The following is a 17436-nucleotide window of genomic DNA, read 5'->3' on the forward strand; positions in this document are numbered from 1 at the left end:
GCTTTTACTCTGGGCCAGGAAGCCATTGGAGGGTTTTGAGTCATTAGAGGTTTTAAGCAGAGGAGTGCTATGTCCTGGCTTAAAAAGATTTCACTCACCTTCATGCAACAAATCAGATGAAGAATGGAAAGAGAGTATCTTATAGGAGAGGACTGGGGACTTCAGAGGATGCGCAGCTGTTGAGGGACAGCTGTGGGACAAAGGAAGGAAGTAGCATTGGGCCGAGGGGGCAGCTTCTCCACCTAGTCTTGCTAAGGTGTGGCCTTTGTCAGTGAGGAACACAACTGACATGATAGAAAGGGAAAAGCAGGTTGGGTTAAACCAAAAGGTGGACGGAAACTTAAAGAGGATGAGATGTGGTTATTTTTCTAAATTTCTTACTTTGTAAAGTGGTTTGCCTTCTAGTAACCTTTAGTTGCAGGAACCTTTTCCCTTAATATTAAGGAGCAGTGTTTATAGTTTACTACAATAATATTTGCATTTTTGTTTTCTAGATGATAGTCCACGTGTGGACCCTACAGTCAAACTGGGAGCTGTGGGAGGAAATGGATTCAAAGTTCCGCTTAGAATGCCTCATCTGGAAAAGAGATACAAGTAAGTTTTTCTTTCTACATTGGACCTCTGGGGACAGGAGAAACCAGCATTTGGTCCTAAATTCAGACGTCTGTTGTTATTCTGTGCCTACTGCTGCGTGGGACAGAGAGGTAGACACAACAGCCAGGCCCTGTGTTTTCAGCCAGGATGGAGAAGCCAGTCACCTTGCATATCTATCTGACTGCCGTGTACCCTGATGGGTGCCAGGAGAGCGCGAGTCAAAAGCCAGCCTAGAATCCACTCCCACAACAGTGCTTAGTTTTTCGGGGAAAATCACATAGAATGATAGAAATGCAGGTGGCAGGGCAGAGGGACGTACTCTTACATAAAAGAAATGGATGACCTGACATTGCTTCTGTTGTTGCCTCATCCCAAAGTCTAGAACTTCTGCATGCTGCATTTTGAGGGGCCAGGTTGGAAGTCAGAATGCATTTTGCTAATTAGAATAGTATTGTAAACAACTGGGTGTAATTAAATACTGAATACCTTGAGCATACTATGGACATTTGCAGAAATGACCCAGTAGTCAAACTGTTAATTATAATGCCATTTCTGTGAGAGTGGTTTTTTAAAGTATCACTTAATTAAGCACTTATTACAAATAGGGAAATGAAGTGTAGACATTAACTTGTCCAAGATCATGGTAACTAGAGGATCCAGGATTTGATTCTGGTCTATTTGATGGAGAACTTGTTCTTAATTACTGCACTGCTCTGCCTCCTGGAAGCACTTATTCCTAAATTACAAATAACCAATTTAATAAAGAAAATGTTTTTTAAATACAAATCTTTAGTAAATGTATATATATACATAAATACACACATAAGTATTCAACCTCTGTATGATTTGGGGGCTGCCTCTGTAATGCCTAGTCGTTTTCTAAGAACATTTGCATCCATCATTTATTTCACAGACGTGAAACCAGTAGAGAGCAGAGCTGTAGGGCAAACTAGAAAATGTGAGGCAGGTTTGGTGATAGTTCATTAAAAAAAAAAATAAGAGAGAGGTAACTCCAGGTCATCCAGTGAAGGTTTCATAAAGGTGATGAACGCTTATCTTGTTCCTTGAAAAAGTGATAGGTTTGGGACTGGCGAAGTAGAATTGGAAACATTGGGTGTATTGGGGAGAAGAATGTCAGTGACATTCTTCAGCAGAGTTGGGAAGGTTCCTGCATAGGGAGAAGATGCTGAGCTGAAAGGACGGAGACTGAGTCAGGGGCGCGCTCACTGACTAGGAAGATGAGGATAGTGACAGAACTTCTGCACGAGTGGAGGATGTGACACTTTATCTTAAAGGAAGGAAGTAGCCATTCTGGTTCCTCAGTTTCCTGGGAGGTGTAGATGCTACAGACAGGAGGCGTTAGAGGCAGGGAAACCCTTTCTCAAGCTGATTACGGTTTTTGATGTGAGTTGCTTAGGAAAGGATTTGCTGAGACCCACATCTTGCAGGAGTCTGGCTTGAATGCCAATGGCAATTGACAGTGGACAGGCTCAGGGTTAATTTGTGTAGGGACTGGGGCAGGTAATTTTCACGTGTAGTAGTGTCCTGAAGTGTTCTCTTCAAATCGAAACATCTCAGTGGATGAGAAACTTAAATATAAAATGTACTCTTAAGGCATGTATGCGTTAGTTTTGGAATTTCTGGTATTTGATATTATCTCAGGGTTTGTCCTTCCAGATAATGAGTTGACAAGGTGGTTCATTGGACCTTTCATTCAAGAATATCTCAGTGCTTTCAAAGTTTTATTCATGTCTTGGATATTCTTCAATATTTCAAACAGAATTCAGCTTGAAAATAGTGGCGATCAAGAAGTTAACCCCCTGCACCTTAACCATCTCATCTGGATTCAGGAAGACGTTTTCCTGGTCGTACGGCACAGTCAGTCCAGCCCACAGTCTGTCATTTGCCATTTGACTACGGCCCCTTCTGAGACAGGGGAGGAGCAAGGGCAGCTCAGTATCAGGTATTACACACATGGAATAATATGTTGATAAGCAGATGGGATTATGCTTTTGTTTTCTACAAGCATAGTACTTCTTTTGACTTTTTTTTTTTTTAAGATTTGTTTATTTCTTTCCCCTTCACCCCACCCGGGTTGTCTGTTCTCTGTGTCTGTTTGCTGCGTTTACTTAGTCCGTTTCTGTTGTCATCAGTGGCACGGGAATCTGTGTTTCTTTTAGTTGCATCATCTTGTGTCAGTTCTCCGTGTGTGCGGCGCCATTTCTGGGCAGGCTGCACTTTCTTTTGCGCTGGGCGGCTCTCCTTACGGGGCGCACTCCTTGCGCGTGGGGCTCCCCTATGCGAGGACACCCCTGCATGGCAGGGCACTCCTTGCACGTATCAGTACTGCACATGGGCCAGCTGCACACGGGTCAAGGAGTCCCGGGGTTTGAACCGCGGACCTCCCATGTGGTAGACGGACGCCCTAACCACTGGGCCAAGTCCGCCGCCTTCTTTTGACTTTTAATGAGCAAGTGTGAAGAGCCAGTAGCTTTCTTATAAGTCACACTTAGCAAGATAATTTGGTCTAGTTTTGAGTCATGTCAGCACAGAGAAGTAAGACAAAACCCAATAAATGAAGGAGAACATTTTTAAGAAGTTAAATGTTTCAGTGTAGTATTTATACACATTCTGGCAGTTTAATTTTTAGATCTTATAATTGATTCTGTAACTACTAAAGATAATTAGACTGGCTTATTCTCATGAGCTAATGCAATGGGAAGAAATTCTGTATGAATACAGAAGCTTCATTTTGATGGGCCGACTTCAAAATGTTTCTTCTGGCCTCCTCCTGTATCATCCTGTTTGGCCCTTGAGTGCATTTGCTACTAGGAAGTCTTGACCTCTGTTTTCCTTGGCTGAATTTTTTCTGCCTTCTGGATGTGAGTTTTTGTTTTGACTATATCTTCATCCTGTAGTAGGTTAAGGAATGCTGTTCTCTGTAATGCAAGCCCTGTCATGCAGTAAATAGTATTTTCTTTAGCCAGCTTTCAGAATTCTAGGTTTTCACTGTCAAGACTTGGCGCCTTAGGTATACATTGACTATCAGATTCATTTGTAATTAAAGCCCTACTGGTCAGATTTATATTTTGTAAGCCTTCAGTGCTAAATCAGGAATATTTCCTTACTGTGTATATAAACCCATACTATAATGCACTTATTCACTCCTCATCTTTGACTCATAATGCTTCATGATATTTTCAATATGTCTGGATGCATAATATGTTCTGATATGTGCAGCACTCAAAGCTAACTAGGGGTTTACTCTTTGAAAAGCAGAGTAATTTACATAAGAAATGCCTCAATTATGCAAGCTTCTACATCCTCAAACTTGAAATTCTTTCTCGTTAGCTTGTAGAAGGAAAAGCTAGCTGCAATCATTTCATTTGCTGTAAAGGAAATTAGAAAAATTTCCTAAAATAAATTTCTGCTAGTTTGTTTGGAATCATTAACAGTATCACTTTTGTTTCTCAAAAAAAGACTTTTGTTAATGCAAAAGAATCTCTTTAAGGAATGTAAAGTCCATTAACCAATTTATAGCTATTAATAGCTTACACATGCCATAGCTCTGTGGTAAAAGTTATACTCTTAATTGTTTCACATACATTAATTCATTTATGTCTCACAATACCTTTTTGAAATATGTACTATTAGTACCATCAACAGCTGAGGCACAGAATAGTTAATTAACTTGCCCAAGATCACACAGGTAAGAGTCAGGATCCAATATCATTTAGTCTGATCTCTTCTTTATCCCCACAAAACTGGGGATGTTTGTAAAGAAAGTAACCGTTGTTGTATTTTTTTTTAAATTTGGTAGCTTGGTTTTAAACTCCTTGAACTAAATGTTAGCATTGGCATCAAGCTACCTAATCACTTCCTTTTCCTCTTGCTTTGAGGCATTCTACTTTCTCTGTTCTTTGACCCAGGAGAAAAAAAATGGCACGGACAGATTTCCCCCTTGGCATTAGTGAAGACCCACAGGTTTCTGTGAATGTATATGATAGCAGCAGAGATAATGTGTGCTAATTTTCCTACAGACTCACTGCTTATGTAATTCAACTTATATTTTAAGAAGACAGAAAAGATATTGGTGTCCTGCACATCTAATGAAGGCATTGTAATGAGTTGCTGCCAGAATAGGAGTGAGGACTTTGTCGTGCAGACACTGGCCTATTGGGTTTGTGGAAAATAGTGTCAGGCAGGTCACTGATTTATCTGGCTTTGGGCTTGGAATAGTTGTGTGTGTGGGGGGGGGTATGTAGAACTGTGTGTATATATGTGTATGTGTATATGTATATAGGGTATGTATATATGTCTGTATGTGTTTGTATATATCATATTGAAATAGGCAGTCCTACATCCAAGTTAAGCTTTTTTCTTTTTCTGTTTTGCAAAATGAGTGAAAGTCACTACTTTGAGAAAAATGGTCTGTTCACCCCTCCTTTTTTGCTACTTTTGTCAGCTCATCTGTGACGGTGGATGGGGTCATAATCAGTCTCTGTTGCAGTTCCAAGACCAAGTCAGTAGCATTGCAGCTAGCTGATGGCCAGATTCTTAAGTACCTTTGGGGTGAGTATCAAAGTGTTAGAAAGGCATGGTTTTGACTTATACAGATGTTTAATTCTTGAGAATATATACTTGTATCTTGTCATTATACCAATGACTGTAAGTCTTTTAACTACCCTAGTTGACAATAAGCTCTGGAGTGGCATTGCAGGGATACCCAGCTTTTGTCTTCTCCTGTCCTGAACTGGAGTACCCTAGTGAGTTTTAGAGTACCTTTGAAAGTGGTGCAATTGCATGTTAAGTGTTTTTAGCAAGTATTGATGTTGACAGTTCTTTACAAAGGCAGCCCAGCTCCTAGTAAACAGATCTGTCAATCCTGCAGAGTCACCTTCTCTGGCTGTCAAACCATGGAAGAACACTGGTGGCTTACCTGTCCGGTTTCCTTACCCATGCATGCAGATTGAATTGGCTGTGATTGGAGGAGAGGTAAGTGATCGCAGGGCAGGAAACTTCACTGCTTAAGGCAGTCAGCTGGGGCTGATGGCGTTAGGTAAAAAGCCAGGGCTTTGGACCTGGCTCTCCACCAAATCCCAAGGTGGCATTGAGTTATCTCACTTTCTTGAGCCTTAGCTGCTTCAGCTACAAAATGAGAAAATTAATACTTCCCTCTCAGGGTTTGGAAAGAGAATAAAAGAGATAATGTATATGATTAAAAGATTACCTGGCATGTACTTGCTAGTTTATTCCTTTCCTTGGCAGTACAATTTCAAAAACAGAACACCAAAATTGTCCAACTTTTATTCCCACCTATACAGAAAATTGAAAGTTTGTTTTTTGGAATATCTTTTGAGGACAACAGAAATAAAATCTCAAAAGTGTTATTCAATAGATTGTCATTCAGTAAGTATTAGAATGCCTATAGTAGTGGTATGCAGTGGCTACAAGACAAAACAAAACAACTGATATGATCCCTGCTTTTCTGGAACTTACACTCTTTATCAATTTAGATATAATAATCCCTTGTGATAAGAGAATGAAGGAAAAGAACAGAGAATAATGTCCAGGAATGGTGAGCTGTTTGGGGTTAATTAGGAGATGGTAACTATGGGGAGACTACTTGTGGTCTGGAAAGCCTCTCTAAGGTGGTGATGTCTGCTGAGATGAGAGGCAAGAGAAGGATGTATCCCTAAGAAAAGATGTGTACTCCAAGAAAAAGGAATTGTAAGACCTTGAACTTGAACGAGCTTAACTTATTCATGAAACTGAAAGGAGGCGATGTGGTTGGAGCTTAGTGATGGGACATAGTAGGAAGTTTGGATTGTTCTTAGTATTTTATATCCGGAAGAATGGAAAGTTACTGGTGCTTTTACAGTCAGTAGAGTAATGGGATCTGCATGAGGGTTTGAAAGGTGATTCTGGCTGCCCAGTTCCTGCCCTGGTTGGAGTTGGGTAAGAATGGAAGAGGGGCACCAAGGATGAAACCGTTGAGGTGGAGATGTAGAGGGTAGGAAAGGGGATGTACAGGATGTATTTGATACATAGAAGGTAGAAATGACAGGACTTGCTGATGGATTGGATGGTGTCATAGTTAATTTTGTAAGGACCAACTCTGTTTCAGGTATATATATATTCAATCCCAATTACAAGGGTTCAGATGTGAAACCATAGGAAAATAGAACTAATTAATAGAAAAGTTACGTTTAACTAGTTTGTATTACTTGTTTGTAATTCCAATTTTATTTCTTTGTAGGAATGTGTGCTTGGTCTGACCAACAGGTACCGCTTTTTCATCAATGACACTGAGGTATCAAGGCTTGGTTTGGCAGTGGATCCTTTTAACAGTGTTGGCTCCAAGTAAAATTGCTAATTTCCCCTCCCTTCTTCCCTTGCCTTGTTGCAGATTGCATCAAATATCACATCATTTGCTATATATGATGAGTTTTTATTGTTGACAACCCATTCCCACACCTGCCAGTGTTTGTACCTGAGGGATGCTTCAGTTAAAAGTAAGTTTTCAGTGTATAAAATGGAAATCATCTCTCTTCTAATATTCTTTGTCCTTCGGAGTATTGATGACTTTTACACTCTTTTATGTACTTTAGTTTTTTATCATGGAGTCCTAGAACTGGAAAAAGCATTTAGATTTCATTTACTTAGCCTCTTATCTCAACATAATATCTCAGTTAAATCATTTTACACCACTTAACAAAGACTTCCAGGAAAGGAGGCTAAGCAGCATGTTCTAAGTTAAAAAATTTCAGGCAATTTTATTATGTAATTACTGCAATACTTTATTTTGGCTTACCCTGTAGATACCAAACTTGCAATATTCCCTAACTTCTGTGTGATATTTCCTTTCTCACTGTAGAAATATTTTACATCCTCTATTGTACATGTGAAGGAATCCATCTCTTTCCTTGGTTTGCAGGACGTTGGCTCCATTTTTGCTTTTAGTATATGCCCCTTTTCTTCTATGTATGTGTGTATTTCTCTATTTTTTCTTTATTTCAAAGAAGCCCACTTAATTTTCCTTGCTTATATAACTAGAAAATTGGAAATCTTTCTTTCATTGATGTTGGGGCACTGATGGGCTAAGAAATAGAGAAGTTACGCTGAACCTCCCTTTGGAAGTTGTGTGTGTCCGTACGCTTGAGGGCTCTGTGAGAGAGAGAGGGTAGCTTCCAGGGATGTGGTCATTTATTAGAAAGGCCATTTATTAGAAAGGCTAACTCTTCTGTGGTTGAGTGGGAGAGCAAAGGAGCCTGGTTATTAATTGCTCTGTTCTATTGCCAATAACATGTGCAGTTTCTACTGAGGTTGAGAGAGACTTGTCCTGATGGAGATTCTTAAGGCTTAGTCATTGTGCTATCCTTAGCCTTACAGGTAGGTCTAAGCAGCAGTAACATGTCTAACGAGGAAACACTGCGAAAGGTGGAGAGGGGTTCACGGATTGTCACTGTTGTGCCCCAGGATGCAAAACTCATATTACAGGTAAGCTGAGAGTCACCTTTCTCCTTGTCATTTGGCAGTCAATACCGAGTAGAATTCTTACAGGTTGTATTTTAGGCTGTCTTATCATTCATAATCATTTATGATAAGCCTCTCTTTGCTAGGTTTTTATTTGTTGGTTTGTTTTTAAAATAGCTTTATACAAAGGAATGTTGATACAAGCTTTGCCCAGTAAGGCTTTAAAGAGGAAGTTTCTCTTGAAAGTTAAACTACAGCACAGATTCTGCTGAAAGTGTGTTCATTTTATAGCTAGTTTTGTGGTATTTTCTGTGAAGAGTTAGGCAGTAAAAATGTTTATCCTGGATATTTATTTTTTTTCTATTTAATTAAAAATGTTATTGTTTTGATTTATTTATTTAAGATGCCAAGGGGAAACTTAGAAGTTGTTCATCATCGAGCTCTGGTTTTAGCTCAGATTCGGAAGTGGTTAGACAAGTAAGTGCCATTTTATATGACTGGTTAGCTTGTTGTTATGGCTTAAATGTGAAGACAGTAAGTACTTTTATTACAACTTTTAAAACTTGTAAGTTTGACTTCATTCCAGAAGTCTTCATTGAGATTCTCACAAGCTTTTTTCCCCTCCATATTTTTATTTTAATACCGAACAGTGTAGCAGACATTCCTAGCAGAAAGAATCAGGAAGCTTATCCTATAAAACAGGCTTCTTAACCTGAGGCAGTTCATTTGGGTTTTAGATGGCTTATGAAGCCAGGGAAATTGTACCCTAAACTATGTCTGTGTATTTATTTAGGTAGAAGGTCCAAGGCTTCCAGAGATTTATAGAGGGATCCAGGATCCAAAAAAATCAGTTCTGCTGTTGTGAAGGAAATGATCCATTGTCAGATTCTATTTGGGGGAAACTTTATATTAGAAAGATCTTTATTAACATTTTGTTTTTTAAAAAAGTAGACCTATGGTCCATGATAATTTTCTAATGTGTATATGGGGGGACATAGTCATCAGATTGCCGTGATAACTAAATCACAACTTTAAGAAGTTAAATGAACTTGGTACCTGAACTTTTCCATTCTGTGGTTTCACAGTGGAAATCCAATAGTAGTTTCTGTTATTTCAGCTGTAGTCTGATTATAACTGGCTTGTATAATAGTGAAAATATGCTTGTTCCAATGAACTTAGTTTTTATAAAATATTTTTGTCCATTCTCTTCTCACAGGCTTATGTTTAAAGAAGCATTTGAATGTATGAGAAAACTGAGAATTAATCTCAATCTGATTTATGATCATAACCCTCAGGTAACTTTCTAAATCTGCATCCTTGCTCACTTTAGACTTGAACTAATATGGTGTGAACTAAAATGTTTTGTCCTCTTTTTTTTGGGGTAGGTGTTTCTTGAAAACGTGGAAACCTTCATAAAACAGATAGATTCTGTAAATCATATTAATTTGTTTTTTACAGAATTGAAGTAAGTATTTCAAATTATTTGTGAGTATAATTTCCATAATTTTCTTTCTTCTAGTTAAGGTAATCAAGCAGACAAATAGGTAGAGAGGAAAAATTACTTACTGTTCACGTATTTTAATATCTAAACTCTCAGATGCCATATGTGCTGGCTTTTGCTCTTTTTCTCTCTTTTAAAAATAATCTATTTAAAACCTTGAATTTAAAACATGCCATTAAGAATTATCATTTGACTTGATTTTTAAATATGTGTATACTTTTATATATATATAACTTTTATATATATATAACTTTTTCTTAGGAGATTAAGATCAAAGGGTGTTTTTCCCTGATTACGCTTTTTTCCAAGTTTTTAATGAAAAATTTTAAATATACTGAATGTGCAGTGAGAATCCTGTACCCACCACCACCTTGATTCTGCAGTTTATATTTTGCTGCATTTGCTTTATCACTGTCTACCATCTGTCCATCCATCCATTCATCTTGTTTTTAGATGCATTTCAAAGTAAACTGGATATCTCTTGCATGTCACCATGCATAGCATTAATTAGAGTGCTTTTTTTTACCTGGATTTTTGTTTTTTGTTTTTTTGGTTTTTTGTTTAGAGATAAAATTTCTCTACAGTGAATGTATAAATCATTTGTGTACCATTTAGTGAGTTTTGACAAATGCATACTTGCATGTAACCCAAACCCCTCTCAAGATAAGAGAACATTTGCTTTATCTCAGAAAGTCTCCTCAGATCCCATTTCAAACTTTGCCTGGTCTAGAACTTCCTGTAAATGGAATCCTGTAGTATTGTTTTTTGTATAAACAAGCATAGTTCACTTGGTATGTTTGGAGATCCATCTGTGTTATGTATATCACTAGTTCATTCTTTTTTATTGCTTTTACCTTTTTTATCCACTGTGTAAATACACCACAGTTTATTAATTCCCCTGTAGAACTGGCTCCTGTTGGATTATACCCAGTTTGGGGCTAATATGAATATAACATTTCTATGTATAAGTATTTTGTGACATGTTTTCATTTCACTTGAATAATACACCTAGGAATGGAAATACTGGGTTATAGGGTTGGTATAGGTTTAGTTTTATAAGAAACTTTCAGACTTTTTCTAAACCAATGTGATTTATAAAAACAGAAGTAACATAGCAAAATTTGTAACTGATTCCTAAACTGTACATTGCTTAGAATTTAGTCTGATTCGAATGATTCATTTTGATGAACTGCTAAGCGTTCAGATTGGGAATTAAGTTAGTCATAAATTTCTCAGTTTTTCACCACATACGTTATATTTCTTTTCCAACAGCCATTTTTATTGTCTCCTCAGCATGCTAGGTATCCATTAGTAGTTTGATAGCTGGGGCACAGGTACAATTAGTGATCTTTTATACACATTTGTTCTTAGGGAAGAAGATGTCACAAAGACCATGTACCCTCGGCCAGTCACCAGCGTTGTCCAGCTGTCCCAGCATCTTGACGGGACAAAAGTGGACCTGATCTGTGATGCTATGAGAGCAGCCATGGAAAACATTAATCCTCACAAGTACGTGTGTTGCCATTGGTTGGCATCTTTTGAAAGTGGAATGTATAGTAGTCCTTATTCGGCTTATTCATCTTTCTTTTGCTGATGTTCTTCACTTACTACTTCAGGTACTGCCTGTCAATACTCACATCACACGTGAAGAAAACAGCCCCAGAACTGGAAATTGTGCTGCAGAAGGTACACGAGCTTCAAGGTAGGGACCGCCCACAGGGAGAGTGTTTAAACATGACTTCGACTGATGCCAGTTTTGCGTTCTCTGGAGATGGTGTTGACCAGACATTGTCATCACCAAGTCATTGCCATGGCACAGATTTAACATGTGGCCTCTCGGTTGCTGTCTTAAGACCTGTGTTGATTCTTTTGAATGCCACCCCTCAAAGCATATACAAGAGAATGAAAAAAAAAACTCATTTGGTGCCCTGTTCTATCAAAATGTATTCCTTTGTCTTTTTGGTTATTTTGCTAGGTATGCGGTTTTTCCCCCAAGTGTTTTTGTTTTGTTTTCTTAAACATGGACAGAAAGTGCTCCCTCTGTTCCTGATGCTGTGAGTGCTGAAGAGGCCTTGAAATATTTACTGCTTCTGGTAGATGTTAATGAATTATATGATTATTCTCTTGGCACCTATGACTTTGATTTGGTCCTCATGGTAGCTGAGAAGTCACAGAAGGTATGTGGAGTTCTTACTTGTATCATTATCATCTTCATGGTTCTTGTCTATGTAATCGTGGTTATATGAATCCCCACTCCTGATGGTGCAGTAATTTGCCGGATGTTACTTAGAGAATCTAGGACTGGGGGCAGGTCTGTGAGACCCCAGGGCCCATGCTTCTAAACCCCATTCTCTATTTTAGTTCTGTGCTTGTCAGAGGTTTTGGATTACTAAGTGGAATAAGTGCACTAAAATTACTTGGTTATTTTTAACCTTAAAGGCACATGTATGAACTAATTCTTCTCTTATAAAGGAAATATAAAAAGTGATTCATATGTTTCGCTCTGGTTCTTTATCATCTAGCTCTTTTCTAGTGGAAAGTGGGAACATGGGAACTAGACAGGTTCAGAGCCTCTTGTCCTGCCTGTAGTTGAAAATCTGAGCAACACTCACCTACTCATTCTCATTTTTCATCTGGTTTTCTGCAGTGCCGGTCTTGTCCCCTAGCAGTCCTTTCTTACTGTGGCCAGAGTGTTCTTTCCAAAACGGAAAATTTGATCCTTCATTCCTCTGCTTAAAACCCTTCATGAGCTCCACAGTGATCATGGCTGAGATGGTATCTTCCCAGTAAGCCATTCTTGCTGCCCTCACCCTGCGCCCCCCAGGGACTGGCTTAGATGGCTCTCATGTGCTTCTATTCACCCAGTGCTTACCCCTGCATTCCACAGGCTGTCTTCTCTACTAGACTACAAGTTTCCTGAGGGTCAGGGTTGTTTCATTTTTCGTTTGTATCAGATTCTTACTAAAAGTTTGTTTATTGAATATTTTGGCCCATAGTTATTCCCCATAGCACGTACTTGAACATTTAATTATTTATTGTCTTGTTTTTACCCTGTATAGTTTTTGTGTGTGTTCATCTTGTCTTCCCAGTGAAATTACTTTAAGAAAAGAAAGCATATCTTCTGTAGAAAGGAAAAGAATTTCCTTATAGAGCATGGCACAGAGGTGGAGATGATCAGTGCCTCAAAGTTTTGCGTCCTGCCTCAAAGTTTTGCGTCCAATTCATTACAATTTGGCCTGTGTTTTAACATTTGTTCTTTGCAAATAGAAGGCTTGAAAAATCAGGAAAAACAGCAACAAGCACAATGCCTTGCTCTTTTCGGTGAAACTTGGATGCATTTGTTGATTATCTTTCAGATTGGACTTTTGTTTTCCTTAATTAGCCTTTGAAATAAGTGGTTACTGTGAGACTTAGCTCAGAATTAGTCATTATTATTCGAAGAGAAAATTTAGATAGATTCTATCTATCTATCTATCTATCTATCTATCTATCTATCTATCTATCTATCTATCTATCTGTATAAGTTGTTTAGGAGGTATCAGGAATTGAACCGGGGGCCCTCATATATTATAGGTGAAGGAATTGCTCAACCACTTGAGAGCTACATTCACTTCCAAGTGCTTATATTTTAAAGCATTTTTGCCGAAATTTGTTCTCATTGTTTAATTTTTCAGGATCCTAAAGAATATCTTCCATTTCTTAACACACTTAAGAAGATGGAACCTAATTATCAACGGTTCACTATAGATAAGTACTTGAAACGGTATGAGAAAGCCATTAGCCACCTCAGCAAATGTGGTAAGTATGAGAGTTAGTATGCTTATTTCTGTTTGAGAACTTCTTTGAAACTGGTCAATCTATAAATAAAAATATTAGTTTAGACATAAACTGATTTCAATTTCCATTCCTGAAAACCTTAACAAGTACATATGTATACCTTTTGTTATAATTCTGAAAATTTGAGGGTCTACCAAATCACTTTTTTTTACCCCCCTTGTGACTTTTTTTGTATGCTGCCTGCTCTGTGTCCATTTTGCTGTACTTTCTTCTGTGCCTGTATTTATTTATTTTCCCCTCCCCCCTTGTGGATTGCTTATTGTCTGCTCTCTGTGCTCATTTGCTGCTGGCTCTTCTGTGTTCTTGCTTTCTTGCTTGCCTCCCTTCTTTTTTTGTTGTTGTGTCACCTTTGCTGAGTCAGCTCTCCGTGGTGCTTATAGGCTGGGTGGGGCAGGCAGGCCAGGCAGCGCTCCACAGCGCTTGTGGGCTGGGTGGTAGCTCCACAGCGCTGCGGGCTGGATGGCGCTCCCCAGCGTTTGCAGGCTGGGCCAGCCTGCCTTCACAAGGAGACCCTGGGATGCGAACCGAGGGCCTCCCATATGGTAGACGGGAGCTTATCTGATTGAGCCACAGCCACTCCCCTGCCAAATCACTTTTAATGGTCTGGACTAGCGCCCTAAGAAAATAGAATAGATCCTTTTTGGGCTAAAAATGGTTACCTTCTAAATTCAATGTCTCAAGAACAAAATTGGTTTATAATTCACCTTTTCTCGTGGTGTTTGCAGCCATGTGAGGGAACTATGATTTGTCAGGAGTGAGTGGTGACACCCACCTCCCAGGACTCTGAATGACACATAGTTGGCTGTGATGGAGTAAAACAAGCACAGTGTTTGTGTTTTGCTTGTTTTGGGTCCCCTGTTAACTTTGTCACCTAAGCAATTGTGATTCTTTTTCCTGAGGGCTGAAGCAGGGATAAGTGAGAATCACCTGGGATGGATATTAAGCATTTGGCTTCCAGCTCCCCTGGAGACTCTGCTGAGCAGGTCTGGGATAGATCTCAGGAGTGTCTTCTTTTAATAAGCAGTCCCGGGTGATTCTTATCAAGTAGGTTGCGGATACACTATAGACTGGATGGTCATTTATTATGCAGAACGTAAAAGGAATTCCTTTTAAGAAGAACATTGATCCCAATCAGTGTTTTTCATACATCAGAATCTCCAGTGGCACTTGTTAAAAATTCAAGTTTTTGGATTCCGTTTTCCAGATACTCTGATTCTGTAGGTCTTTAAAAGGTGCTTTTTGATTTTGTTTGGGGATGATTGGTGTAAGTGAAATCTGTTACACTTAAAAAGTTTAAGCCTATATTTGTATGAATCTTATCCCTACAGGATCCGAGTACTTCCCAGAATGCTTAAACTTAATAAAAGATAAAAACTTGTATAATGAAGCTCTGAAGTTATACCCGCCAAACTCGCAGCAGCATAAGGTAAGTGGCATATGAATTGAGTCTCTCCTGATTTCTGCATTAGCTGGAAAGGGGTGAGAAAGCTTGGTTTCAAAGCTTATCCTTTTAAAATGAATGAACCTCATCCTGACTTTCTTTTCTGGGAGAATGACCCTGTCCTGTTCTGAAGAAATTGCCCAGGCTAGGAGTTGTCTATGGTTCCTCACCTGGAATTCCACAGCGGCTTCCACAGGGGGCTCCTGGCTTCTGCTCTGCCACCTTCTCTATTCTGGCCTTACTGCTGCATAACTATTCATTCTGAAAAATGAAGCTCTTTCCATATATTTCAGTTAAAGAGATAAAAGTATTTTTTTTCTTTTAAAGTCTTATTTAATTAATTAATTTATTTATTTATTTCTCCCCACCTCCTCATTGTTTGCACCTGCTGTGTCTACTTGCTGTGTGCCCGTCCTCTCTTCAGGAGGCATAAGGAACAGAACCCAGGACCTCCAATGTGGGAGGGAGGTGCCTAATCACCTGAGCCATCTCTGCTCCCTGCTTCATTGTGTCTCTCATAATGTTTTCCTGATGTCTTTTATTGTGTCAGCTCACCGTCTTGCTTGTCTTTTTTTTTAACTTGATTTTGTACATTTAATAATAGAAAATATAAGCAATTAAAAACTAAAAAGAAAACATACTTGAATAAAAAACCATGCATTTCTCAAATGTACTGGATACCTGTAATTTTTTTTGGAATCATACTAAGTTACACAGTATATTTGGTTCATAGTAATGCGATCATACCATATTTGTCCTTTTGTGTCTGGCTTGCTTCACTCAATGTCCTCCAGGTTCATAGATGTTGTCATATGCTTCACAACTTCCTTTCTTCTTATAGTTGTGTAATAACTCTATTGTGTGAATAGACCATAGTTTATCCATTCTTCTGTTGATGGACACCTGGGTTGTTTCCAACTTTTGGCAATCATGAATAATGTTGTTGTAAACATTGCTGTGCAGATGTCTGTTCCTGTCACTTCTCTCAGTTCTTCTGGGTATATACCCAGTAGTGGTATTGCAGGGTCAGGTGGCAACTCTATATTCAACTTCTTTAGGAACTGCCAAACAGTCCTCCGTGGTGGCTGTACCGTTCTGCATTCCCACCAGCAGTGAATAAGTGTTCCTGTCTCTCTACATCTTCTCCAACACTTGTAGTTCTCTGTCTTTTTAATAGTGGCCATCTGATAGATGTGAAATGATACCTCACTGAAGTTTTGATTTGCATTTCCCTAATCATTAATGATATTGAACATTTCTTAATGTGTTGCGGTTTTTTTTGCTATTTATATTTCTTCTTTGGACAAATATCTGTTCAACTCTTTTGCCCATTTTTTTAATTGGGTTGTTTGTCTTTTTATTGTTGAGTTGTAACATCTCTTTACATATCCTGGATGTTAAACCCTTATCAGATATGTGATTTCCAAATATTTTCTCCCGTTGAGTTGGCTGCCTTTTCACCCTTTTGACAAAGTCCTGTGAGGTGCAAAAATATTTTTTTCTTCTGTTGCATGTGCTTTGGGTATAAGGTCCAAGACACTACCACTTACTACAAGGTCTTGAAGATGTTTCCCTTTATTTTCTTTTAGTAGTTTTATGGTCCTGGCTTTTATATTTAGGTCTTTGATCCATTTTGAGTTGATTTTTGTATAGGGAATGAGATAGAGGTCCTCTTTTATTCTTTTAATTATCGATATCCAGTTGTCCCAGCACAATTTATTGAAGAGACTGTTTTGTCCCATTAACATTAACTTGGTAAGTTTGTCAAAAACCAGGTGACTGTATAGGTGTATGTTTATTTCTGGGTTCTCAGTTCTATTGCACTGATTCATGTCTCTGCCCTTATGCCAGTAACATGCTGTTTTGACCACTGTAGCTTTGTAATATGTTTCAAGGTCAGGCAGTGAAATTCCTCCCACATCGCACTTCTTTTTTAGAATGCTTTTGGCTATTGGGGTGCACTTTTCCTTCCAAATGAATTTGCTAATTGCCTTTTCTAATTCTGTAAAGTAAGCTGTTGTGATTTTGATTGGTATTGCATTGAATCTATAAATCAGTTTGGGTAAGATTGACATCTTCATGATATTTATTCTTTCAATCCATGAACTTGGAATGTCTTTCCATTGATTTAGGTCTTTTAAAATTTCTTTTAGCATTGTTTTGTAGTTTTCTGCATATAGGTCCTGTAATTCTTTGGTTAAATTAATTCCTAGGTATTTGTGTCTTTTTGTTGCTGTTGAAAATGGAATTTTCCCCCTGATTCCTCCTTAGCTTGTTCAGTACTAGTGTACAAAAAACATTACTAATTTTTGCATGTTGATCTTGTATCACTACTTTTGCTGAACTCATTTTATTAGCTCAGGTAGCTTTGGTGTGGATACTTCAGGATTTTGTAAGTATGGGATCATGTCATCCGCAGTGAGAGTTTTACTTCCTCTTTTCCTATTTGAATGCCTTCAATTTTTTTTCCCTTGTCTAATTGCCCTAGCTAGAACTTCTAGTACAATATTGAATAACAATGGTGACAGTGGGCATCCTTGTCTTGTTCCCAGTCTTAGAGGGAAAGCTTTCCACCTTTTGCCATTGT

The 17436-nt window shown here is 38.5% G+C and overlaps 1 protein-coding gene across 2 annotated transcripts in view; it reads left to right on the top strand.

The window, feature by feature from the left end:
- The window catches only part of ELP1 (elongator acetyltransferase complex subunit 1), an 87684-nt gene that overhangs the window by 38322 nt on the left and 31926 nt on the right, over positions 1–17436 (top strand). For both annotated transcript variants that reach the window (XM_012518830.4, XM_004476545.5), the window contains exons 13-27: positions 495–594; positions 2375–2557; positions 5060–5166; positions 5486–5589; positions 6854–6907; positions 7004–7109; positions 7979–8094; positions 8474–8547; positions 9287–9365; positions 9456–9535; positions 10943–11080; positions 11188–11273; positions 11600–11748; positions 13246–13369; positions 14737–14834. In XM_012518830.4, coding sequence (XP_012374284.1) covers positions 495–594; positions 2375–2557; positions 5060–5166; positions 5486–5589; positions 6854–6907; positions 7004–7109; positions 7979–8094; positions 8474–8547; positions 9287–9365; positions 9456–9535; positions 10943–11080; positions 11188–11273; positions 11600–11748; positions 13246–13369; positions 14737–14834 — 1598 coding nt within the window. The remainder of the gene's footprint in view (positions 1–494; positions 595–2374; positions 2558–5059; positions 5167–5485; positions 5590–6853; positions 6908–7003; positions 7110–7978; positions 8095–8473; positions 8548–9286; positions 9366–9455; positions 9536–10942; positions 11081–11187; positions 11274–11599; positions 11749–13245; positions 13370–14736; positions 14835–17436) is intronic.

The sequence above is a fragment of the Dasypus novemcinctus genome, chromosome 8 (genome assembly GCF_030445035.2).
Source record: "Dasypus novemcinctus isolate mDasNov1 chromosome 8, mDasNov1.1.hap2, whole genome shotgun sequence".
In the NCBI taxonomy this organism is placed as follows: Eukaryota; Metazoa; Chordata; class Mammalia; order Cingulata; family Dasypodidae; genus Dasypus; species Dasypus novemcinctus.